The sequence below is a fragment of the Mobula birostris genome, chromosome 14 (assembly GCF_030028105.1).
Source record: "Mobula birostris isolate sMobBir1 chromosome 14, sMobBir1.hap1, whole genome shotgun sequence".
Lineage (NCBI taxonomy): Eukaryota > Metazoa > Chordata > Chondrichthyes > Myliobatiformes > Myliobatidae > Mobula > Mobula birostris.
Window position 1 is genome coordinate 37,210,825 of NC_092383.1, and position 26,939 is coordinate 37,237,763.

The 26,939-nt window shown below is 43.1% G+C and overlaps 1 protein-coding gene across 1 annotated transcript in view; it reads left to right on the forward strand.

The window, feature by feature from the left end:
* The window catches only part of adamts17 (ADAM metallopeptidase with thrombospondin type 1 motif, 17), a 583,128-nt gene that overhangs the window by 365,499 nt on the left and 190,690 nt on the right, over window positions 1-26,939 (forward strand). Inside the window, exon 9 of the mRNA XM_072278384.1 lies at window positions 17,375-17,515. Coding sequence (XP_072134485.1) covers window positions 17,375-17,515 — 141 coding nt within the window. The remainder of the gene's footprint in view (window positions 1-17,374; window positions 17,516-26,939) is intronic.

Genomic DNA, 26,939 nt, shown 5'->3' on the forward strand with positions numbered 1-26,939 from the left:
TCAGTTTGAGGGTATCCAGCAGTATACTGAAACTGGAGTATTAATAGGCAAGTTGGCTGACGCAGTTAGGAAATTTAATTGGAAGATTTTATAGCAATTAATCACTGGCGAATATTTAAAGAAAGATTTTGTAATTTTCAGTGAATTAATAATGTCAAGGGAAAACGTAGCCATCCACAGTTAACTTTAGAGGTTAAGATAATGTTAATGGAAGAAAAGAGAATAGGGAAAGACAGGGATCTAGTAAATGCTCTGGTTATTGTCTTCCATAATTCTGTAGATGTTGGAATTATTTCTGTAGATTGGCAGGGAGCAAATCAGTATTTGATACAGGATAAAAAAAGAAAGAGAAAGCAAGCACCATACCACACAGAAACAGGCCCTGTGGCTCATCGTGTCTCTCTCAGCACCAATTCGTACTCATCTTATTTACTAGAACTTCATACATCTACTTTGGTGCACAAAACAGAAAAGTAGATATTTGGTTAATTGTGTAAGATTGGGTTGTATTCAATTTCAAAGGGAATTGTGCACTTAAATCCAACTTTAGTGTGTAACAAGGAAGTGACAGGAAAAATGGTACACCAGAGTATAGTCACAACCACAGAATAAGAAGGAGGCATTGTAGGACTCAAACAAGGGGGAGTCTCTTCATTGAGATGGTGGTGAATCTGTGGAATTTGCTGTGAAGACATCCACTGGTAAATTTCAGCCCAGTGTCCACAGAGAGGTTAATTCTAGTGTGACAGCTTCCCACTGTGAATCTTGGCTGTTGGAACCTGGAATTCCACCAGAAGAGAGATCAGTTGATTTCCACATATCAGCAACATTAGAAGAGATGGGGACAGGGCAGAAAAATGGCATGTCAGCCATGGTCTTCATAGAAGCAGAACAGTGTCAAGCAATCGGAGCAACAAAAGCCAACTCCAATCTCTTATGCCCTTGTGTTTTCATGTTCTTATATAATTGTAAAGTTGCTTAGAACATGAGTAGGCCTGAGGACAAACCATCTACAGTTACCAGAAAATGGACAATGAGGAAGAACATCCGCTATGAGTGAAAATTAATAAATAAAGTCAGATTTCATGAAATTAGGATGTATTGAGGGAGAAAACAGCAACAGAAAACATTGATCTCTGGTAAAGTGAAATGGGGAATAAGGGTATGAAAGAGGCATTAAACAAATGTGTCATGTTATAGATGTTATATTGAGCTCATCTTTCTGTGGAACTTTCTAGATTCTTGGAAGATCCCAGCATTCCAGAAAACTGTATATGTAACACAAATATTCTGGGGAGGAAGGGGAAAGAAATTGAAGGTCCACAAGGCATGGTTGTGGTCATGTAATGCTGGGGTCCATTGTTATGGAAGTGATAACAGAATTCTTAGGCATAATATACGTGACCATTGGGCTTTTGGAAGTGCTTTTTGGAGAAGAATCAAGTTTGATAGATTTATTAGAGATGATGGAGTTGATGGCAAGAATGTGGATGATGGATGATACAAAGGTAGGTGGAGGAAGCAGGGAGTCTGCAGAAGTATTTGTACAGTTAGGAGAATGGATAAAGAAGTGGCAGATGAATACAGTGTAGGGATATGCATGGTCATGCTCATTGGTAGAGGGAATAAATGGGTAGACTATTTTCTTAATGGGGAGCGAATTCAGAGATCAGAGGTGGAAAGGGACTTGGGAGTCCTATTGTAGTATTCCCTAAAGGTTAACTAACAAGCTGAGTCAGTAAAAAGGAAGGCAAATACAATGTTAGCATTTGTTTCCAGAGGACTAGAATATAAAAGCAAGCATGTGATTCTCAGTTTTAAAAGACAGTGGTCAGACACATTTGGAATATTCTGAGCAGTTTCACGCTCCTTAATCTAAATCTAGAATGGTCCTTGGAATGAAAGGATTAATGCATAAAAAGCATTTGATGGCTCTGGGCCTGATCTCATTGCCATTAAGATGAATTGGGGAATCTCATTGAATCCTACTGAATATTGAAAGGCCTAGATAGAGTGAACATGTGAGGGTGTTTCCAGTAGTGAAAGCGTCTTGTAACAGAGGCCACTGCCTCAGAATATAAGGATGTCCCCTTAGAATAGAAATTCAAAGGAATTTCTTTAGCCAGAGGTGGTGATTCTATGGAATTCATTGCCACAGACAGCTGTGGAGGCCAAGTCATTGGGCAGAGGTTGATAGGTTCTTGATTAGTAAAGGCATCAAAAGTTACTGAGAGGAGGCAGGAGAATGGGATTGAGAGGGAAAATACCCTCAATGGTCACTTTATTAGGTACACTGGCACACCAGCTTGTTTTTACAAATATCTAATCAGCCAATCATGTAGCACAAACCCAATGCATAAAAGCTTGCAGGAATGGTCAAGAGGTTCCATTAGTGTTCAGACCAAGCATCAAAATGGGGAACAAGTGTGATCAGACAGACTTTGACCGTGGATTGATTGTTGGTGCCAGGCGGGGTGGTTTGAGTATCTCTGGGGATTTTTACGCACAGCAGTCTCTGGAGTTTACAGAGAATGGTGTGAAAAGCCAAAAGAACGAGTGGCAGTTATGTGGACGAAAGCACCTGGTTGAAGCTGACAGGAAGGCGACAGTAACTCAGATAATCTCGTATTAGAACAGTAGTGTGCAGAAGAGCACCTCTGAATGCCCAACACATTGAACCTTGAAGTGGTTGGGCAACAGCTGCATAAGACCATGAACTTACACTCAGTGGACACTTTATTAGGCACAAGGAGCTACCTGATGAAATGACCTCTGAGTGTAAATCAGTCGCAATCAAACGGTGGAGCAGAGTCGATGGGCCCATGGCCCAATTCTCCTTCTATGTCTCATGGCCTTTTCGAGGATGCATCTAAGTTCACTTGTAAGGTGAGACACTAGATGCAGTACATTCAAATTTTCAGAAAGCATTAGATAAGATGCCATAAAAAGCAGTACTGCATAAGGTGGGTTACAATGGATAGAGGATTGACGGAAATCAAAGTGTGTGGATAAATTGGTCACATTAAAATTATATAATTAAGAACACCATAGGGACCAATGCTGGGGCATCAGTTACTTGGAAACTGAATAAATGGCTGAGATAAAAAGCCCAGGTGTATTGTAACCAAGTCATATATTGTAACCAAGTCATACTCCATGACTTTAATGTATGAAGCATTTAACACTAGCATCTCCTCGAATCTAATCAATAAGCTACAAGACCTAGGCCTCAGTAGCTCTTAGTGCAACAGAATCCTTAATTTCTTCACTTGCAGACCCCAGTCATTATGGATTGGCAATGTCTCCTCCATAATTACCGTCAGCACAGGTACACCATGAGGCTGTGTGCTTAGCTCCCTGCTCTATACACTTTATACTTATGAGCCTAAGCACAGCTCTAATGCCATATTTAACTTTGCTGATGACACCACTCTGGCCAAGTCAAAGGTGGCAGCAAATCTGGTTGAATGGTGCCACAAGAACAACCTCTGACTCAATGTCAACAAAACTAAAGAGCTGATTATTGACTCCAGGAGGAAGAAATGGGGGATCCTTGAGCCAGTCCTCATTAAGGGGTCGAAAGTAAAGAGGGTAAATAACTTTAAATTCCTTGGCATTATTATCTCAGGGGATCTGTCCTGGGTCCAGCACAGAAGTGTCATTGCAAAGAAGGCAGGCAGAGCCTCTACTTTCTCAGATTTTAGCACGGATTCAGCACGTCATCTTAAACTTTGACAAACTTCTATAGCTGCACAGTGGAGGGTATCCTGACTGGTTGCATCACAGCCTGGTGTGGAAACACTAATGCACATGTAGTGATCCGTGAGGACCAAGACATTCGCGATGTTGCTGGTGTCTGGCTCAATAGACAGGAAATCCATACACACCAGGTCCATGGGTCCCGCACTCTGCAAATGGGACAAAGGAGCCACCTGCGCAGGCAAGGTCTTCCTCCTGATGCAACGACTACAGGTCTTACAGTATTCTTCTACCTCCCCACTCATCCGGGGCCAGTAAAACCAGTCCTTGAGTAATCCATAGGTCTTCTCTACCCCTAAGTGCCCGGAATCATCATGTAGTGCCTGGAGCACAGTCTTCCAATACTTCTCAGGCATGACCAGCTGCCAGCGCCAGGGGTGGTCCGGAGGTGACATGACCCGGTACAAGACGTGGTTCTTCAGCTTCAACCGAGGCCACTCCTTCAGTAGTAGGGGAACGGAGGCATGCTTTGCCTTCTCCGCCTGCCCCATATCACCCTGGCTAACTGCGTACCAGATAGTGCCAATGCTGGGGTCATCACGCTAAGCCGCCTCCACTTCCTGGGGGTTCAACTCCGGCAGCTGCCTGTTCCTCAGAGCAGTCAAATTACAGTAAACAGTGGGTAGCGCGTCAACGTCAACCCCCAATTGATCTACTGCCCGATCCGTTCCCGTCTGTGCTCCTACTTCCCCGTCGCTCCCAACTTGACACATGGCCTTTACTCCCGGGGCAGGGACACTCTTCCACTCCTCAGCCGTGCCCGACTTGTCATGCACCCGATGAGACAGGGCATCTGCATCGATGTTCCGACTCCCCGGGCGGTACTTCAGGCTGAACTCATAGGCAGACAAGGCTGCTAACCACCGGTTTCCATCAGGTCCGGACAGACCAACACCAGCGTCTCAAAGGCTTCCGACACTCCCACATCTCCCTCCGAAAATTCCAATCTCACTGATAAGTACCCATCGTACGGGTAATCACCATCACTTATGCCCCAAATCTCCAGTGCATTAAACGGAGTTACTGGCAAATGCTTCAGATATTTGTTGTAGAACGACCGGTACAGTAAGGTAACCTGCGACCTGGTGTCAAGGATAGCTTTCGCAAAGATTCCCCCTATCCATAGGGACACGCTGGAACGGGGTCCCACCAGTCCATCCGGAATTTGGGCTTGTACTTTCTGGGGTTCCATAGCTGTTTTCTGGGAACGTGTTCCTCCCGAGACTCTAGTCCATTCCCTCACTGAGCCTCTCCTAAGTTTCCCGACACCTCTCCCTTCTTAGTGGCCCGGGGGCCCTCCCCCCTCGGAGCATCTCGTCTCTATAACGTTCCGTTATATTGGCTCATATATGTCTTGGGGAAATCTCACCCAGCACCCGCCTCAACACTCCTCACAGGGTCAGTTGCCGCCCGAATCAAGCCCGAACATCAATCATCAGCCAGCACACCCAGTAAATTTTAACAAGTACACTTTATAGATATTACTAATTCTATGACATTAATATAAATTTGATACAGAAAGGGAAGTAATGGAAAAAAAGGGCGCCAAGACTTATCAAAGTCCAAGTTCTTCACGCGCAACTGTTGGAACTCAATCGATTCCGGACGACCACCCAAATCCTGTCGAGTCACGGCTCGGGACCACCCGAAGTGATCGACCGGAGCCCCTCCGCACGTCCACCGTCCTCATCGTCTCTCCTCCGACTCCCCCCAAAAACCCCAGCACGTCCGCCGTCCTCCCCGTCTCTCCTCCGACTCCCCCCAAAAACCCCGTCCACCGTCCTCCCCGTCTCTCCTCCGACTGCCCCCCAAAACCCCGTCCACAGTCATATGATACAGCATTATATCCGAAAACAAAACGATACATGACCACCCATTGGCTAATAGCACCCTGCTATCTATAATAACCCAGGCAACTGTCTAGTTAGAGACTTTCTCAGCATTCCCCAGTATAACATAACAAAGAAGCCATTTTAAATTTAACAAAAAAAGAAAGACCCCGTACACACAAAAATGGTGAAAACAGCCCATCCATCACAGGAAAAGCCCTCCCCACCACTGAGTACATCCACAAGGTATGCTGCCACAAGAAAGCAGCATCCATCATCAGGAAGCCCCACCATCTAGGCTGTGCTCACCTCTTGCTGCTGCCATAAGAAAGGAGGTACAGGAGCCTTAGGTCCCACGTCATCAAAAACAGTTATTACCCTTCAACCATCAAACTCCTGAACCAGCACAGATAACTTCACTCACCCCAAAACTGAACTGATGACAGAACACAATCTATGAACTTACTTTCAAACACAATACAGCTCATGCCCTCAATATTATTTATTCCTTTGTTGTTATTAATATTTGTATTTGAACAGTTTGTCTTCTTTTGCACATTAGTTGTTTGTCAGTCTTTGTGTGTAGCTTTTCATTGATTCTATTGTATAGTATTTCTTTGTTGTGAATGCCTGCAAGAAAGTAAATCTCAGGGTTGTATATGGTAACATATAGGTACTTTGATAATAAATTTACTTTGAACTTTTGACTTTGAAGTTTGCTGAGGATACAAAGTACGCTTTGTGGAGAATGCAAAGAATCTGCAAAAGGAGATTAGGAGAATAGTGTGAAGAAAAATGTGACTTGTGAAGTCAGTGAGGAGAATAATAACTTAATTTATAGAACACTTTTCATACAGGTGATGTAGTTCAAAGTGCTTTACAATGGGATAAACTGCAAACATGTAAATAAAAGACAAAAAAAAATGTTAATTAAAAGGAAGGTTAAATAAGTAAATTTTACCTAGTGTTTAAAATAAGGTTATCCAATTTGATAGGAAGAATAGAAGGCAGCACATTGTTTAAATGCTGGTTTCCAGAGAGACCTGACTGTCCTCAAAATGAGAAACATAATCATTAGCATCCAGTTAGTGCACTAATTAAGGGAAATGTATAGTAACATTCATTGCAAGGAAAATGGTGTATGAAGGTAGGAATGATTTGCTCAACTTTACAGAGTCTTTTTTAAGACTTATAAATGCACTGGAGGCTGATTCTCGAGGTGAAGTTGTTTTCTTAAGAGGAAATTTAAGCAGGTTGGGCATTTAGTGATTGTTGTTTGGAAAAATAAGTGGTAATCTTCTTGAAACATCAATGATTCTAGGAAGAATTTGCTTGGAGGATGCGGAGAGGACATTCTGGCAATGCTAGTGAACATAGTCTCAGGATCATGATCTGCCCATATAAAACAGAAATGAGGAAAAAATTCCTCATTCCTTATGTCAAAAGGGTTGTGAATTCTTGGAAGTCTCTAACCCAGAAAATTGTGGAGGCTGAGCATTTGGTATACTCTGACCAAGATAGGTGGATATTTGGACGAAGGTCTTACTGAATGTGGACACAAGTTCTATACGGCCTATTTCTCATGTTTCTTGTGTTCTTATGTTATTGCCTAGAGTTTCGATGTAGCTGTTAAGTCTGGTTGCTGGTATTTAATCAGAGTCTCAGTACAGAACATCAGCCATACTCCATTTATCTATTATCTTCATCACTTCATCAAAAGTTTCTATCCCACTATTATAAGACAATTGAGTGGACTTTTTGTACAATAAGATGGGTTCTTGACCCCACAATCGACCTTGTCACAAACTTGTACCTTCTTGTCTGTCTGTTGTAATACTATGTTCTGCATTCAGTCATTGCTTTCTCCATGTACTACCTCGATGTACTGATGTGATTAAATCATCTGCATACAAACAAAGATTTGTCACTGTACCTCTCTGACAATATTAAACTGATTTACAAATTTAAACGTTTACATGTTAGCAAACAAGATTTAGGAAATCTGTAGTGAATTCCAGCTTTAATCACTATATTTTCAAAAGACAATTAATCATGTTGGAGACTATCTGAAGGTTTCCTTTCCACTGAAGTTGACTGATGTATTTGCTAGGTTTATCCCTCTCCCCTTTTTTCGGATACTCTGCTGTTGCTCTCGATCCAGGGAGGAAAACCAGAGGATTGTGCAGTTTCCACCTTCTGACACCTTTAATGAGGGAGATGACTTCTCCACTTTGAGCTATTTTATGCTATCAGTATTCTCTGCCTTCTTTGTGGATGAGAATTATGACAAATTGATTAGAGTTCTTTGAAGAGGTCGCTGACAGTAGTTGTAAGTGTGAGGTAGTGGATGAAACATTTTGAAATTTCCAAAATGCATTTGATAAAGTGTCATCAAAAACAAAGGTTGCAACTCAAAAGGTATGTGTTCTTGGGTTAAGATGGTCTGTTACTTTAGGTTGGAGATTTGGCAGAAAGTAGTGGAGCCAAGTTTTTACTTTATTTGTATCCCTCTGTACTTATGCATGTAACAGTAAACTTGACTTGACTTCCCTCTAAATGAATGGATTCATTTAGTACCTCAGCCATAGCCTTGTGCTGCTCAAGATTTCCTTGTTGGATTTTCTATTGTGATTATAAAGAAACCTGGAAAAGAATAAAATGGCTCCATGATCTCACTAATTAATTTTCTAGCTAGGAAAAAGTCTCCACAGTTCTGACCATTCAGAAATTTCTGTCATTATGCCCTGGCTTTTTCAATAATTGTGCTTCCAAATATTTCATATATATTTTTTTCAAAATTAAAAAAAATTACAACTATTTAAACATCGGACATACAAACCCTTTGGCTGACAATGTTGTGCTAAATTAATTAAACTAGTAATTAGACACCCAAGTAGACTAATCCCTTCTGCCTAAGCATTGTCCATATCCACCCATTCTCTCACATTGATCGGTTATTTCTGGGACGTGCTTTGAAGGGTACTGTACATAGATAGGAGACATCCATTAGACATTTTGGGCTGAGATTCTTCTCCAGGACTGGGAAGGTAGGGGGGAAGATGCCAGAATCAAAAGGTGGAGGATGAGCTAGAAGGAGATAGGTGAAGCCGGGTGGGTTGGAAAGAGAAAGGGCTGGAGAAGATCTAATCTGATGGGAGAGGAGAGGGCACCATGGGAGAAAGAAGCAGGGGCACCAGGGGAAGGCGGTAAGCAGGTGAGTAGAAGAGATAAGAAGCTAGGGTGGGGTATAGAAGAAGAGGGGGGGGGCGGTAGAAATTGCCGGAAAGAGAAATTGATGTTCATACCATCAGGTTGGAGGCTGCTTAGACAGAATATGAGGTACTGCTCCTCCTCTCTGAGTGTGGCCTCATCATGGCACAAGAGCAGGCCATGGACTGACATGCTGGAACAGGAATGGGGATAGAAATTAAAATGTTTGGCCATTGGGAAGTTCCACTTCTGGTGGATGGGGCAGAGGTGCTTGACAAAGTGGTCCCCCAACTAGAGGTCCAGCATCTGCAGAATCTCTTGTGTTTTGATAAGAGAAGTTAAAGGGCTATACTGCAAACCAAAACCAGGCAAATGGGATTGCTTAGATGGGAATCTTGGTCAGCATGGACCACCTTCCATCTCGTATGACTCTATAAGTGCCTCCCTTTATCATATTTGCCTCCACCACCACTCCTGACAATACATTCCAGGTACCTTCAATACCCTCTTCTATTAGACATTTAGAGAAAACAACCCAGATTTGTCCAACCCCCCCTTATCACACATGCCTTGTAATCCAGGCTGCTTCCTCATAAACCTCTTCTTCTAAAGCCTCCACATCCTTGCTATAATGGGGTGACTGGAAATTGTTACCCAAGTACAGTTTTTTTTTTTTGCAGCCAAGAATTAAATTCTGTCTGGTTTCAGAAAGGTTGTGTTGAATTGTAATTTGTCTCTTACAGCTGTGGAGTAGTTTGTACCTTCTGTATCATCTGGCTTGGCACCTATCACAAAATATGAAATGGTTTTAAGCTAGTTAACTAACAACAAACAGCTTGAACTGGAAAAACCTGATTTAACCTTAACACAAAATATTTTACAAATGAATACCAGATGGTGGGAGGACCGTAATCATGCATTCAAAATGTCCCAAGTACCATAGCTCATAGAATCACGTGCAGGATCTGGCTACATGGTTACTTTGTGCCCATTGATGGCAATGCTGTGCAACTTTCGGCCAGAGCTCACCACACAGTTGGCCAAGTGGAAAAGCTGCAGAGATGTGCATGTCTCTGGCTCCAGGCGACCATGTAGGCATTTTTCCAGAAGTCAGTGGCAAGACAGTGGCCGCAGAGGTCACAGGACAGAATCAAACCATGATTACCTGGATATGGTTCTACCAGAATATCAATGACTTGACGTGTGTGGATGGAACTTGTCCCACCATCTGCACAACCGGTCTCAAGTGGTACCTGGTGCAGTACGCACTATTCACCCACCACTAACATCCTCCTACAGTCAGGACCGTCCAAATAATTGGCATGCTCGATGGTGCATCCTCGTGGCTGCAAACCTTGCCACCATGTCTCAGTAGAACAGCCAGCTGTTTGAGCATGATAGCCACACATCGACACACTTACTGATACACATCCCTCTTCGCAGGGTTAGGTAGTGCCCAGTCAGTTACAGTGGACAAGGCAGATCTGCGTGGGGGGCATCCATGTCATTGAATCTCCTCTGCCTACAAGCTTTTAGAACGAGAAGTGCCCTCTTGTTTTAGAAATAGATGCGTAAGAGCAGGAAGTAGGCATTTGGCCCTTTCAGCTAGCGCTGGCATTAATTCCAATCATAGCTACTCATCTATCAGAATATCATATTTCCTTTCCTTCCTGATACTTCTTGATGTCTTATGGGTCTAATGATCTACTGTATCTCTCCTTAAAACCATTCAGTGACTAGGCCCCTCTCTATGTTAGAGACTTGTCCCAGTTTTTTCTTTCAAACTTTAGAGAATTCAGGCCTTGACCACACAATCTCTCCTCAGGTCCAAAATCGCAGGGATTAGCCTAGTGAATCTTCATTGCTGTTCCTCTCTGGTAAGTTTATCTTTCATTTGATATCAGAGTCTAATCTGCACACGGTGCTCCAGGTGTAGTCTTACCAACATCCCACTTACTTTAAAGCTCTACCACTGAACTCTGCTTTCTGAAGTGCAATGTTTCTATGCTACACCTGCATGTGTGCTTTCAGTGCATAAGGACTTCCAGGCATGGACATTTCCTATTCTGTCAACAGTTAACTTGTACCGTGTCTTTGTCTTTATCTTAGTTAAATAGATAACTTCACCCTGACCACCTATACTGCATCTATCACATATTGACCTGCTCACTCAAGTTGTCTAAATCACTTTGAAGCCTCTTTGATTGCTCCTCACATTGCACAGCTCAACACAGTCTTGTATCCTCGGCATACTTAGAAATATTGCACTTTATTCTAGTGGGATACTCTGCAACTCTGTCCGTTGGTTGCTTCAGTAAAATCTGCTGTGTCTCTAAGCAAAATTTGCCAGGTTCTCAGCAAGGTCTGCTGGTCCCACTGCAATATCTGCCAGATTTCTTGGCAAAGTCTGCTTTGTTGCCTCTGTGAGTGAGTTAGGAGAGGAATTTAAGGACTTAGCTGCATTTGTCTCATCCTTGCAGTGGTAAGCGCTGATAAGTAACAGCTCAGACCTGAGCTGCCGTGGGTAGTGGCAGGTCAGCCCATGAAAATAGGAGCAATCTTCCACTGAGCCACTGGGAAATTTCCCTATTCTTTGAATGTTTTTGGAATGGGATTAACTTGAACATGAAATTGGAAGTTTAGTTCATCTCATCTGAAGGATTTTCTCAGCTGCCACTTCTGCTTGACAGTGTCTGAATGATGAGCTCATCCTTCACATTATCATCCTTAACCTACTGAATGTTGAAAGGACTTGATAGGGTGGATCTGGAGAGGATGTTTCCTATGGTAGGGGTATCCAGAACTAGAGGACACAGCCTTAAAATCAAGGGGTGTCCTTTTAGAACAGAGATAAGGAAGAATTGTTTTAGCCAGAGAGTAGTGAACCTGTGGAATGTTCTGCCACAGACTGCAGTGGAGGCCAAGTCTGTGAGTATGGTTAAGACGGAAGTTGATAGTTTCCTGACCAGTCAGGGCATCAAAGAATACAGTGAGAAGGCAGGTGTATAGGGAGAGTGGAATCCAGGATCAGCCATGATGGAATGGCGGAGCGACTTGATGGGCTGAATGGCCTAATTCTGCTCCTATATCTTATGGTCTTATGAAGAACAGATTACATTCAGAATCGGGTCCTTAAAATGCTGACCATTTGCCTGCAGGCTCCTGTGTCGCCTCTCTGATGGTAGTGCATCTGGGTGATGGGGATTCTTTGTGCTGGATGCCGCCTTTCTGAGGCATCACCTTTTGAAGATGTCCGCAGTGCTGGGCTAGAAGGATCTTCAGGTCACTCAACACCCAATACTCTTCTCATTCAGTGACATTGTCTTTATGCCAATTGATAGGGTGGTTAGTTCTGTGGTGAAGAGTTTATTTGAAGTCACGCAGCTTTTGCAAGGAGGAACATTATTTTGCCATGTGTTAACCAATAATTTAACTTTGGTGTTTCAGGATTCACAGATATATACATTGACTATTGTCACAAAGTGCCGCTGATATTAAAATCATCACATTTGCATCCACTTGTGATGTCATGTTATAGCTTCTCTTGTCCGCTTGCTTGCTTGCTGCACCCCTTTACTATTTCCTTCAGAGAAAGTTCTCCAGCTAACTTCTCAAGAAAAAATAAATCCCAGAGTACAGGGTAGTTTGACTTTGTAGAATCCATCCAATTGAATTTTGCACTGGCACATAACCAATAAGAAGGTGCCAATGAAAACGAACCTTCTGTAAGTGAATCAACTTCATAAGCCCTTCACTGTGGCGTTTATTCAGCCAAACCACAATACCTACAGGTAAAGCAGTCCCTGGTACTTGCCTTTCTCCTGCCCCTCAGTTAATGTTCCAGTTTTTCCTCATTTAGAGATACAAAAAGTGGCACCACCCAGTAATCCATTTACACTAGCCTAATCACAGGGCAATTTACAATGGCCAATTAACCTACTAACCGGTATGTCTTTGGACTGTGGGAGGAAACCAGAGCACTTGGAGGAAACCCATGTGGTTGCTGTGAGAATGTACAAATTCATTACAGACTGCACCGGAACTGAACAACGAACTCCCACGCCCTGAGCTATAATAACATCATGCTAACTGCAATGCTAATGTGGCAAACTTTTCTTCTACTTTTTCTTAGCCTGACATCGGTGGTGGGGAAAATGCTAGAGTCAGTTATCAAAGATGTGATAACAGCCCATTTGGAAAGCGGTGAAATCATCGGACAAAGTCAGCATGGATTTGTGAAAGGAAAATCATGTCTGATGAATGTCATAGAATTTTTTGAGGATGTAACTAGTAGAGTGGATAGGGGAGAACCAGTGGATGTGGTATATTTGGATTTTCAAAAGGCTTTTGACAAGGTCCCACACAGGAGATTAGTGTGCAAACTTAAAGCACACGGTATTGAGGGTAAGGTATTGATGTGGATAGAGAATTGGTTGGCAGACAAGAAGCAAAGAGTGGGAATAAACGGGACCTTTTCAGAATGGCAGGCAGTGACTAGTGGGGTACCGCAAGGCTCAGTGCTGGGCCCCCAGTTGTTTACAATGTATATTAATGACTTAGATGAGGGAATTAAATGCAGCATCTCCAAGTTTGCGGATGACACGAAGCTGGGCAGCAGTGTTAGCTGTGAGGAGGATGCTAAGAGGATGCAGGGTGACTTGGATAGGTTAGGTGAGTGGGCAAATTCATGGCAGATGCAATTTAATGTGGATAAATGTGAGGTTATCCACTTTGGTGGCAAAAACAGGAAAACAGATTATTATCTGAATGGTGGCCGATTAGGAAAAGGGGAGGTGCAACGAGACCTGGGTGTCATTATACACCAGTCATTGAAAGTGGGCATGCAGGTACAGCAGGCGGTGAAAAAGGCGAATGGTATGCTGGCATTCATAGCAAGAGGATTCGAGTACAGGAACAGGGAGGTACTACTGCAGTTGTACAAGGCCTTGATGAGACCACACCTGGAGTATTGTGTGCAGATTTGGTCCCCTAATCTGAGGAAAGACATCCTTGCCATAGAGGGAGTACAAAGAAGGTTCACCAGATTGATTCCTGGGATGGCAGGACTTTCATATGATGAAAGACTGGATCGACTAGGCTTATACTCGTTGGAATTTAGAAGATTGCGGGGGGATCTTATTGAAACATATAAAATCCTAAAGGGATTGGACAGGCTAGATGCAGGAAGATTGTTCCCGATGTTGGGGAAGTCCAGAACGAGGAGTCACAGTTTGAGGATAAAGGGGAAGCCTTTTAGGACCGAGATTAGGAAAAACTTCTTCACACAGAGAGTGGTGAATCCGTGGAATTTTCTGCCACAGGAAACAGTTGAGGCCAGTTCATTGGCTATATTTAAGGGGGAGTTAGATATGGCCCTTGTGGCTAAAGGGATCAGGGGGTATGGGGGAAGGCTGGTACAGGGTTCTGAGTTGGATGATCAGCCATGATCATACTGAATGGCGGTGCAGGCACGAAGGGCCAAATGGCCTACTCCAGCACTTATTTTCTATGTTTCTATGATCAGCCTTTCTCTAAACATCAAATGTGTGAATGCAGGACCCTTAAGAGATAGGAGCAGAATTAGGTACTTTAGCCCATCGAATCTGCTGCGTCATTCTGTCTTGGCTGATTTATTATCCCTCTCAACCCTATTCTCCTGCTATAGGAAATGTCAGCCCTGTTGCAAATGATCTGTGTACAGGCAATTGTAGGTCCTGAACAAGGCCTTGAATCCAGCCCATGGTGTTAGGATGAAAACCTGGTTGCACTACTGTAAGCTTAGGAAACTCCAGTCATCCTGTATTTTTGTTTGATTTCTGTCAGTAAGGCTGAACGTTGGCGGCCACCAGTCTAGCACCAGATGTTTCATCCCAGGCTGATGGAGAGCTGGTGGGAACACAAGGAGAGCCACAGTCTGCAAGGTGTGATTCGCAATCAGAGTCAATTCATGGCTGGCTTTTTCTTTGCATTGGAGCATTCAGTGTCTCACTCCACTTCCTTGTGCCGCCATGGAAAAGTGTTACTGGAAAACAGGATGTGAAACGCTGGAGTCCATTTCTGCTGGATGCCAATGGTCCAGCGTGAACTCCATCACCTTTGGTTGCCTGTGCCAATCCCATCTCCATACTGAACAAGCCAAGATGATCAGCTGCTCCATAGGTTGGCGTGATAACCCAGCACTGAGTACAGAGAGAAAATTCAGTGCAGATATTTTGTGGAGTATAGGCTACGCTTTTGGTCATATCCAGAACCAAGATAGGATGTGCTTTCTTATTGCCAAGAGATTTCCTGTGGAATTGATAGTATTGGAACACTTGAGGGGCACCATTAGGGTGCGTATCAGCTCTCAATGGGTGCAGGTTCAGCTTGAAGTCTTTTCAGAACATAGAGTGGAAATCTTGGGCAGGGAAGTGGTGAGCTACAGGAGGTAAGGTCCTCTGGTTAATCCCCATTGGTATAAGGGAGCAGGGAGACATCAGCCACAGCTGTCAGCCAGTTGGGAGGGGGGGGGGGGTGATGGGAATGGAGGATTCTGGAAGCGTTGTGCTCTGCCCTGGTTCCAGATGATTCTCTCAATAGTGGTTTGTTAAGACCAGGTTGTTTACTGAGTGCAAGTTAAAGTGTTTGATAATAGAGATTGTTATTTTGGAAACATGACCATGTCTCACCCTCTCCCCACTGCTTAGACCATAAGATATAGGAGCAGAATTAGGCCACTTGGCCCATCGAGTCTGCTCCGCCATTTCATCATGGCTGATCCAATTTTCCTCTCAGTCCCAATCTCCTGCCTGTATCCCTTCATGCCCTGACCAATCAAGAATTTATCAAGCTCTGTCTTAAATATACATAAAGCCTTGGCCTGTGGCAACAAATTCCACAGATTCACCACTCTCTGGCTAGAGAAATTCCTGCTCATCTGCATTCTAAGAGAATGCCACTCTATTTTGAGGCTGTGCCCTCTGGTCTTAGATACTCCCACCATAGAAATCATCCTCTCCACATCCACTGTATCAAGGCCTTTCAACGTTCGATAAGTTTCAATTAGGTCACCCCTAATTCTTTTAAATTAGATTAGATTATGAAGACACGCAGTCCTCTTTTATTGTCATTTAGGAATGCATGCCTTAAGAAATGATACAATATTTCCTCCGGTGAGATATCACAAAACACAGGACAGACCAAGACTGAAAAAACTGGCAAAACCACATAATTATAACATATAGTTACAACAGTGCAACAATACCATAACTTGATGAAGAAGTCCATGAGCACAGTAAAAAGTTCAAAGTCTTTCAAATGTCCCACGTAGACGGGAGAAGGAAGAAAAATTCTCCCTGCCATACCCGACTACGGTCCGACTCTGAGTCATCTGAAAACGTTGAGCTCTGATCAGTTCTCCGACACTGAGTACTGAGCGCCAACTCTATTCAAACAATTCGACCTCCATCTCGGTCGCCAACAGCAGGCAAAGCCGGGGATTTTGAGGCCTTCCCTCCGAAAGATTCCCAACTGCACAGTAACAGCAGCGAACAAGCATTTCAGAAATTCCAGTGAATACAGGCCCAAGCCATCAAACGCTCTTCATATGAAAAGCCATTCAATCCTGGAATAATTTTCGTGAACCTCATTTGAACCCTCTCGGGTTTCAGTAAATCCTTTCTAAGATAAGGTGCTCCTGTAGAACCATTTCCACAGTGTAGTATGGATGAATCCATGTGTATCTTTCTCCCAAAACTATTCATGGGATGCTAGTGTTGCGAAGGAGAAAATTCCTGCTGATCAGTGCACTGACCAGCTCCCAGTACACTATGGCCACCACAGATGGAGTATTCTGTGTGAGGAACCTCACCAGTCTGGAGATGAAACATCCAACCCACAGAAAGATGGAAATGGGAGTTAGGAGCTATTGATTCAAGTAATAGAGCAGGGTGTTTGATCACAGCTGGAGCTCCACACCAGGGTGACAATCATGGATAATGTTCCATTCCTGCTGCAAATTGTAATTTGAATCAGATGTTTTGTAGATTTACTGGCCAGCATTAACAGCTGTAGTCCAGCAAAGCAGGCACTAATTACAGTGTTGATTTGTAATGGTGGATTGTTAGAAATCTAATGGGAGATGATTATGTGGGACATACCTGTCATAGAAAACACCTGGAGAGTTTGCTGTGAATTATGCTCACATACTTTATCTCTCTCCTTTCCCACTATCCCATTCATCCATTCTCTCACTTTCTTCCTCCCTACCTCTTTCTGCTCTCTTCTCACTTCCTCTTGTGTGTATGCACACTCTTGCCTTGTCTCTGCTCTTCTCTGTCTATCATCTGTCTTGCTGACTGTCTCCCCTGCCTCTCTTCAATTCACACATTCTCCCTACTCTTGCCCTCCTCATCTCCCCCTCTACTGTGTACACCTCTCTATCCTCTATTTCCACCCCTTCTTCCTCTCTCCCTCTACACCCTTCCCCATTCTCCACATCTAGTAGTTTTTCTGTTCTTACCTATTTCCTCCCCTCTCATCGCTCTTCCATTGCCCTCTCCCCACAGCCCCCACTCATCTCTTGTTTGTTTTGACAGCCTGGGGATGAGCCATGATGATGATCATTCTTCCTGTGCTGAAAATTTCCACATTATGTCCGGCGAGTGGGTCAAAGGGAAGAACCCAAGTGATCTCTCCTGGTCTGCCTGTAGCCATGATGACTTGGAGAACTTCCTAAGGTAGGACATGCACTTCTTTTAAATGGTAACATTTTTATTAGAGAATATCTCCTGGAAGGCATCACTCAGTACAACTGCTCTGCATGTAGCTGGCGTTCTATTGCTCAGACAGCCTCAGGAGCCCCATGATCTCTCTGTGGTGAGGCAGTTCTAATTACAATGGCACTCAGCCAGCCAACTGCTCCTGAACCGTACTTGTAGAAGTAGGGTGTCAGGAGAATAACCACTTAACACAAGATACCCTGCTTTGACCTGCACTTGTCACCACAGCATTTATGTAGCTGATTCAGTTGAACTTCCTGTCAGTGATGACTCCCCGACGTAGCTGGGGGGGGGGGGGGCGGGGGGGGGGAGAGACAAGCTCCCACTATCTAGTAAATACTCGCAATGACGTGCAACTCAAACGGCCTCTGACGGCCAAGCACCCAGCTCCTGGCCTTCACACCTGGCTTCACTACTAAGCTCAGCGGAATCATTTCTACTGACAGGAGAAGGGGCAAAGACAGGCTCCTGGCACCTTAAAACCAGTTGCTTCAGGCAGATGAAGTTCATCGGCTGTGTTTGGCTACTCATCTAGAGAAAGGAAAAAAACTGATCTCCAACCTTCGTTGTCTTGCGGAAATACCCACTCATGGGGAAGGCTTTGGGAGTAAACCCCGAGGGAAAAATCTGGAGCTGGAGTCCCTAAGGCAGTCCTACGTTGAATTCAACACAGACTGGTGACCCCTGCGCGCCGCTTTATTGGGATGCATGGAGAAGGAGAGCTTGCTCTCTATATCATACTGGCCTGGCTTGTATATCTAGACAGCTAGGATGCAACATCCATGGTCGATCCTGACCGACGGAGGCCTCAAGTAAGATGACCCCCTGGATGCTGGCACTGAGGAATTCAGTGATGGTAACTTTATATCGTGGCTCCTCTTTTATATTAATTATTATCATTGCCTGGCTTGAATGATGTTAGTTCTTGCTGTATGTTGACATGGACTACACATATGTATAAACACAAGAGATTCCACAGATGCTGGAAATCCAGAATAACAGACACAAAATGCTGGAGGTCGGGCATCATTTACGGAGGGGAATAAGTAGTTGACGTTTTGGGCCAAGACCCTTCATCAGAACTGGAAAGGAAGTGGTGGGGGGGGGGGGAAGAAGTCAGAATAAGACCCACACCTTCTTATTCTATCTTCTTCCCCCTTCTTCCCAGTCCTAATGAAGGTTCTTGGCCTGAAAGGTCTTGACTGTTTATTCCCCTCCATAGATCTTGGCTGACCTGCTGCATTTCTCCAGCATTTTGTGTATGGGGCTACATTTATTTGTAGAGTTGCAAATGGGATTGAACACTGTGCAATCATCATTGAATGTCCTCACTTCAGACTGTGTGATAGAAGGAAGATCTTTGATGAAGCAGCTGAAGTTGGCTGGAACTCTTGCAGTGATATCCAAGTACTGAGATGATTGACCTGAAGCAACCACATCTGTTTTTCTTCAACTCCCATCACTGGAGTTGTTCCGTTTTAATGCCCATTGATTTCAGTTTCACCAGGACTCTTTGATGTCATAATTGGATAAATACCTCCTGATAACAGGCAGCACTCTCACCTCATTAGTAGAATTTAGCTCCTGGGCCCATTAAGTCTGTGAAGAGCTCAGGAGGGGTGTGGTTCTGCCAAAGCTGAAATGGGATGCTGGGGAGCAGGTTGGTGGTGAGCAAGTGCTGTTTGATGATACTATTAATGATCACTTCCATCACTTTGATTGATAATAGGCCAGTAATCAGCTAGATTGCCTTTTATCTGGGCAGTTTTGAACATTAGCTAGGACCTAAGGCAATGTGCAGGAAATGTTGAAAGAAGCTTTTTCCAGGGAAAAAAATAAGAGGTGATGAACAAGGGATGAAGAAGTAAATAGGAAGGAAGAACTAGAGTTAATTGACAAAAAAAAACTTCCTTTTTTTTTAACCTCACCTCTGTAGTTGCTGCAGAGGAGCATTGCTTTAATAAACTCACAGCTCCATGCACTGGAACACCCTCCTGGTGCTTAGCCTTTGATTTTTGGTTACATTTCATTGACATTTTAGTCAGTGCAGTAGCAGGATATAGATTATGTGGCAGGTAATCATCCAGTGGAAGCAACATGATGACCTGAACTGTTAAACGCTCCCTGCTGCAGAGCACCTGGGATTTGTTACAAGTTTTAAACCGGCTTGATCTGTCTCTCACTTACTGTGATGCAGGTCTCTGCTGCATGAGTGGTGCAGTGATGCAGCTTGTAGAGCCGCTGCCTCACCGCTCCAGTGACCCGGGCTCAATCCTGGCCTCTGGAGCTGCCCGTGGAGATAGAGTCACTGAGAAGTACAGGCCCTTCAACCCACCTAGTCTATGCTGAAACCATGCACGTTTCTCCTTGTGACTGCACGAGTTTCCTCTGGTGCTCTGGTTTCCTCCCACATTCCAGAGATGTGAGGTTGGTAGAATGCAGTACATTGCGTTAGTGTGTAAGGCAGTGGTAGGTTATTGGGGGGGGGGGGGGGGCGCGGTGTGGATAATCAATGGGAATGAGGGAAGAATGGGTTACAGGGAAAATGGGATTGACCTGCATGTAGCTACAGACTTACTGGTCTAAAGTGGCCTCTTCCTACATCATAAGCAAAATACAAATAAACGAGGGGTGATTGATAAGTTCGTGGCCTAAGGTAGAAGGAGTCAATTTTAGAAAACCTAGCACATTTATTTTTCAACATAGTCCCCTCCTACATGTACACACTTAGTCTAGCGGTCGTGGAGCATACAGATCCCTTCTTTGTAGAAGTGGTCCATAGCAGGCGTGATTGATAAGTTCGTGGCCTAGGGTAGAAGGAGATGAGTCATACAGCTCTTGTTACATGCATGTGCAGTTCAACTCTTTGAGTGAAAATGCAGAAAGTTTGAAGTTAATAACTTATCTCCTTCTACCTTAGGCCACAAACTTATCAATCACCCCATGCTGTGGACCACTTCTGGAGGTCCAAGATGCCGACTTCTATAAAGAAGGGATCCGTATGCTCCACAACCACTGGGTTAAGTGTGTAAATGTAGGAAAAATAAATGTGCTGGGTTTTCTAAAATTGACTCCTTCTACCTTAGGCCATGAACTTATCAATCATCCCTCGTAGAAATATTCTATACAGCCTAATACGTATTCATATAACTGTATAACCTAAGGCTGGAACCCTTGTGATGGATGTAGTGTAATTAAGTGGTCATATAATGGATGTGTTTGAGATGACAGAAAGAAATGACTTCCTCTGGTGTGAGAGTCCAGATGAAGGGGAAACAATATTAAAATCCAAGTAAGGGTATGGAGGGCCGATGCCAGAAGACATTCCTTCATACAAGTGTAATGCAAATCTGGAATAGTCAAATACCAGAAGTATGATTGTAAGACAAGGGTGTTAAGTGGAAGGAACCAATTTGGAGAGAAGGAATTGAAGTGTAGATTTGCCATGATTGAATTAAGTGAGGGAATAAAGTTGGGGGTGAATGGATGACTGCTGTTTCTTGTTCTTAAGGGTTCACTGGAATTTGGGGGTCTGAGACATCTTGGTGTCCTCATAGAAAATTAACGTCCTGGTTTAGCAAGTAATTATGAGAGCAAATGAAATGCTAGAATTTTTTGCAAATGGGTGGAATACAAATGTAAGGATGTTTTCCTGGAACAACACAGGGCACTGGTGTTTCCCCTGTCAACCCTGTAGTAAGGTTTTGATTTCCTTAAAAGTGGGAGATTTGATGTGGAGATTATGTAGAGAAGGTTGATTCCTGTGATATAGAGGTGTCTTATATGGAAAAATTAAGCAGATTGTGCCTTTAGTTCTTGGAAATCAGTAGAGTAAGAGATTTCATTGAAACAAAGATTCAATTCAAGATTCAAAAAACTTTATTGTCATTCTAACCATACATCAGCTCTGCAGGGCAGACTGAGACAGCGTTTCTCAGGGGCAGTGCAATCATAACATAACAAATGCAACACTAAATAATAAACATAACAATAAATAGTAAAACACAACAGCCACATGTCGGTTAAAATCAGTTATAAGTGTCCAGTGCAAGTTAAAAGTGTCCAAAGCAGAGTCAGGTGGAGCAGCTATTTAGCAGTCTGACTGCCTGTGAGAGGAAGCTGTTTAGTAGCCTTGTGGTTTTAGTTTTGGTGCTCCTGTAACGTTTGCCGAGAATCCTGAGGGGGGAATTGGCAGAGTAAGTGCTATGAAGATAACACAGGGGCCCTGGAGTGGATGTGGTGAAATCAGAACAGGTGGAACAGAGGCAGAGAAGATGGCAGAATGGTGTCTTTACTGAAAGCAGAAGGAAGGGAATCCAGTTGACATCGTGGTCGGGCTTCTGTTGGATTTAGCTGCTAATCTATCTCCTGAGATGGAGATAGAAACATAAAGAGTTAGGGACAACAAATAAAACACTGGAGGAACCCAGTGGGGCAGGCAACATCTGTGAGAAATGGCCAGTGAATGCTGTGGGTCAAGAACCTTCATCTGGACTGGTTTCAACCTAAATATTGTCTGCCTTGACTACCTATCAATGGACTAGAAAAAGAAATAAGGACAGGTGCCGAGTAGTTTTCAAGCAAATACTGTTCTACAGAGGCTCAAAGTGAAAGGCGTCGATGAGGACCAGTGAGAAATTGGGTCCAGTTAGCCGTGATGTTGATGCGGGGAAGAGTTTGTTGAGGGTTTGAACATTCAGCTTACCTTCCAATGGCAGAAAGCAATTCTCACACAGCAGTGGTAGCAGTCGAGTACTGTCCTTCACAAAATGCTGTTCATATTGTTTAACTTAAAACTGTAAGTAACTGATGTTTCAAATACAGTAGATTCCGGTTAATTAGCCAATCGTTTAATCAGGGAGCTGCTTAATGTGGACAACTCTTAAAGAGTGAAAACTAATTGAGGAAATAGCTGGGATTCCCTTAGTTTATTTGGGACACTATACCGATGAATTGGGACAGGAGACTGTTGCTGAACAGTTTCTAACTAGCGTCAGTTGTGTGGTCATTTGACACTACACCGTGCTTAGAGCTAACAGTTATTAGGTAGTTGTGGGTTGCATGTATTAGTGTTCAAAAAGCAGTGATTTTGTCACTAATAGTTGGTGAGAAATATGACCATTCAGAACTGTTCTGTTCACTATGGTTTTAAGCATACCGACTCGGAGCTGCCAGCAATGGCTGGGGGTGAAAATGAAACAAATTCACTACTTAGGAACTACAAAGTACTTGAAGGTATCGATAATCATCTTGAATGTTACAATGAAAACGAAGATTTGAAGGATGCAATTATTGAAAGGATTGTATGAAGGCAGTCCTTTATCTGCACTAGATGTCTGCTGATTTTTTTCATTTACAATCAATCAAAAGAACATGGTGGGTTCTGTGGATGAATTCTTCTATCAATAACTATTATGAACTAATACAGTTTTTTAGTACTGTATCAGCATTGGTAGTGTTCTGATTTATACTGTATACAGTATAATACTGCCTTAAATGCAGAATTTCCAGTACAGTGGACTCCGATTAATTGGGCCAAAATGTAGTGGTCCCGATGTGTCCCAATTAATCGGAGTCCACTGTACTGGAAATTCTGCATTTAAGGCATTTAACATCTGCATGACCAGGGAAGTGATTGTGAACTTCAGGAAGTGGAAGTCAGGATAAGACACACCAGTCCTCATCAAGGGAACAGCTTCAAGTTCCTGGTCATTAACATCTCAGAGGGTCTGTCTTGGGCCAAACACATTGATGCAATCGTGAAGAAGGCACACCTGTGGCAATGGATATCTCACCAAAGACACATAAAATTCCATAGATGTATGTGGAGAGTATTCTGACTGGTTGTCACAGCCTGGTATGAAGGCTCCGTGCATTGGATTGCAAGAGGCTGCAAAGGGTTTTAAACACAGACAATTTCATCATGAGCAGAACCCGCTCCACCATCAAGGACATCTTGAAGAAGCCAACATCCATCATTGAGGACTCTCACATGTGTCTTCTCAAAACAGCCATCAGAGAGGAGGTACAGAAGCTTGAAGAACCATAGTCAGTGTCTCAGTAATAGTGTTTTCCCTCATCCATCAGATTTCTGAACCGACAATGAATGTTATTTCATTATTTCTTACCTTCAGTATTTATTTTTGTAATTTATAGATTTTTATCTCCGCACTGTAATGCTGCTGCAAAGCGACAGATTTCAAACCATATCCCAGTGATTATAAATCTAATTCTGATCATGGTGAGAGGAGGAAAGCTTGAAAGAGGTGAACATGGTAAGTTTATTATGCAGGAAGTGTGAGGTACCTGGAACAGACTTCCAGGGGCATTGGTGGAAGCAGATATGCTAGAGGTGTTTCAGAGGCTTTTTAATAGTCATATGAATAAGCAGGGAATGGAGGGATATAGAATATGAGCTGGCAGAAGAGATTGAGTTTAATTTGGTGCTGATATTGTGGGCTGAAGAACCCGTTCCTGTGCTGTACAGTTCTGTATTCTATATTCTTTATAACTGATGGACAGGAGAACTCGCACTCAAGGAAGGCTGACGGTACAGCTCAAATCAAAGAGGCTTGAAGGCTTTATTGTGCCTTTAGTTAGAACTGTTAGCATTGTTCAGCTTGTTTTGCAAAGCTCAGTGTATTTTTAAACTTTTACGTGTGTTATCTTTAACAGATCAAAGGCTAGTTCTTGCCTCTTGGAGACTGACCCAAGAAGTCATCATGCAACAAGACTCCCACCAAAATTGCCAGGCATGCATTACAGCGCTGATGAACAGTGTCAGAACAGTGAACAGTGCTGGGTTTTCTAAAATTGACTCCTTCTACCTTAGGCCATGAACTTATCAATCATCCCTCGTAGAAATATTCTATACAGCCTAATACGTATTCATATAACTGTATAACCTAAGGCTGGAACCCTTGTGATGGATGTAGTGTAATTAAGTGGTCATATAATGGATGTGTTTGAGATGACAGAAAGAAATGACTTCCTCTGGTGTGAGAGTCCAGATGAAGGGGAAACAATATTAAAATCCAAGTAAGGGTATGGAGGGCCGATGCCAGAAGACATTCCTTCATACAAGTGTAATGCAAATCTGGAATAGTCAAATACCAGAAGTATGATTGTAAGACAAGGGTGTTAAGTGGAAGGAACCAATTTGGAGAGAAGGAATTGAAGTGTAGATTTGCCATGATTGAATTAAGTGAGGGAATAAAGTTGGGGGTGAATGGATGACTGCTGTTTCTTGTTCTTAAGGGTTCACTGGAATTTGGGGGTCTGAGACATCTTGGTGTCCTCATAGAAAATTAACGTCCTGGTTTAGCAAGTAATTATGAGAGCAAATGAAATGCTAGAATTTTTTGCAAATGGGTGGAATACAAATGTAAGGATGTTTTCCTGGAACAACACAGGGCACTGGTGTTTCCCCTGTCAACCCTGTAGTAAGGTTTTGATTTCCTTAAAAGTGGGAGATTTGATGTGGAGATTATGTAGAGAAGGTTGATTCCTGTGATATAGAGGTGTCTTATATGGAAAAATTAAGCAGATTGTGCCTTTAGTTCTTGGAAATCAGTAGAGTAAGAGATTTCATTGAAACAAAGATTCAATTCAAGATTCAAAAAACTTTATTGTCATTCTAACCATACATCAGCTCTGCAGGGCAGACTGAGACAGCGTTTCTCAGGGGCAGTGCAATCATAACATAACAAATGCAACACTAAATAATAAACATAACAATAAATAGTAAAACACAACAGCCACATGTCGGTTAAAATCAGTTATAAGTGTCCAGTGCAAGTTAAAAGTGTCCAAAGCAGAGTCAGGTGGAGCAGCTATTTAGCAGTCTGACTGCCTGTGAGAGGAAGCTGTTTAGTAGCCTTGTGGTTTTAGTTTTGGTGCTCCTGTAACGTTTGCCGAGAATCCTGAGGGGGGAATTGGCAGAGTAAGTGCTATGAAGATAACACAGGGGCCCTGGAGTGGATGTGGTGAAATCAGAACAGGTGGAACAGAGGCAGAGAAGATGGCAGAATGGTGTCTTTACTGAAAGCAGAAGGAAGGGAATCCAGTTGACATCGTGGTCGGGCTTCTGTTGGATTTAGCTGCTAATCTATCTCCTGAGATGGAGATAGAAACATAAAGAGTTAGGGACAACAAATAAAACACTGGAGGAACCCAGTGGGGCAGGCAACATCTGTGAGAAATGGCCAGTGAATGCTGTGGGTCAAGAACCTTCATCTGGACTGGTTTCAACCTAAATATTGTCTGCCTTGACTACCTATCAATGGACTAGAAAAAGAAATAAGGACAGGTGCCGAGTAGTTTTCAAGCAAATACTGTTCTACAGAGGCTCAAAGTGAAAGGCGTCGATGAGGACCAGTGAGAAATTGGGTCCAGTTAGCCGTGATGTTGATGCGGGGAAGAGTTTGTTGAGGGTTTGAACATTCAGCTTACCTTCCAATGGCAGAAAGCAATTCTCACACAGCAGTGGTAGCAGTCGAGTACTGTCCTTCACAAAATGCTGTTCATATTGTTTAACTTAAAACTGTAAGTAACTGATGTTTCAAATACAGTAGATTCCGGTTAATTAGCCAATCGTTTAATCAGGGAGCTGCTTAATGTGGACAACTCTTAAAGAGTGAAAACTAATTGAGGAAATAGCTGGGATTCCCTTAGTTTATTTGGGACACTATACCGATGAATTGGGACAGGAGACTGTTGCTGAACAGTTTCTAACTAGCGTCAGTTGTGTGGTCATTTGACACTACACCGTGCTTAGAGCGAACAGTTATTAGGTAGTTGTGGGTTGCATGTATTAGTGTTCAAAAAGCAGTGATTTTGTCACTAATAGTTGGTGAGAAATATGACCATTCAGAACTGTTCTGTTCACTATGGTTTTAAGCATACCGACTCGGAGCTGCCAGCAATGGCTGGGGGTGAAAATGAAACAAATTCACTACTTAGGAACTACAAAGTACTTGAAGGTATCGATAATCATCTTGAATGTTACAATGAAAACGAAGATTTGAAGGATGCAATTATTGAAAGGATTGTATGAAGGCAGTCCTTTATCTGCACTAGATGTCTGCTGATTTTTTTCATTTACAATCAATCAAAAGAACATGGTGGGTTCTGTGGATGAATTCTTCTATCAATAACTATTATGAACTAATACAGTTTTTTAGTACTGTATCAGCATTGGTAGTGTTCTGATTTATACTGTATACAGTATAATACTGCCTTAAATGCAGAATTTCCAGTACAGTGGACTCCGATTAATTGGGCCAAAATGTAGTGGTCCCGATGTGTCCCAATTAATCGGAGTCCACTGTACTGGAAATTCTGCATTTAAGGCATTTAACATCTGCATGACCAGGGAAGTGAT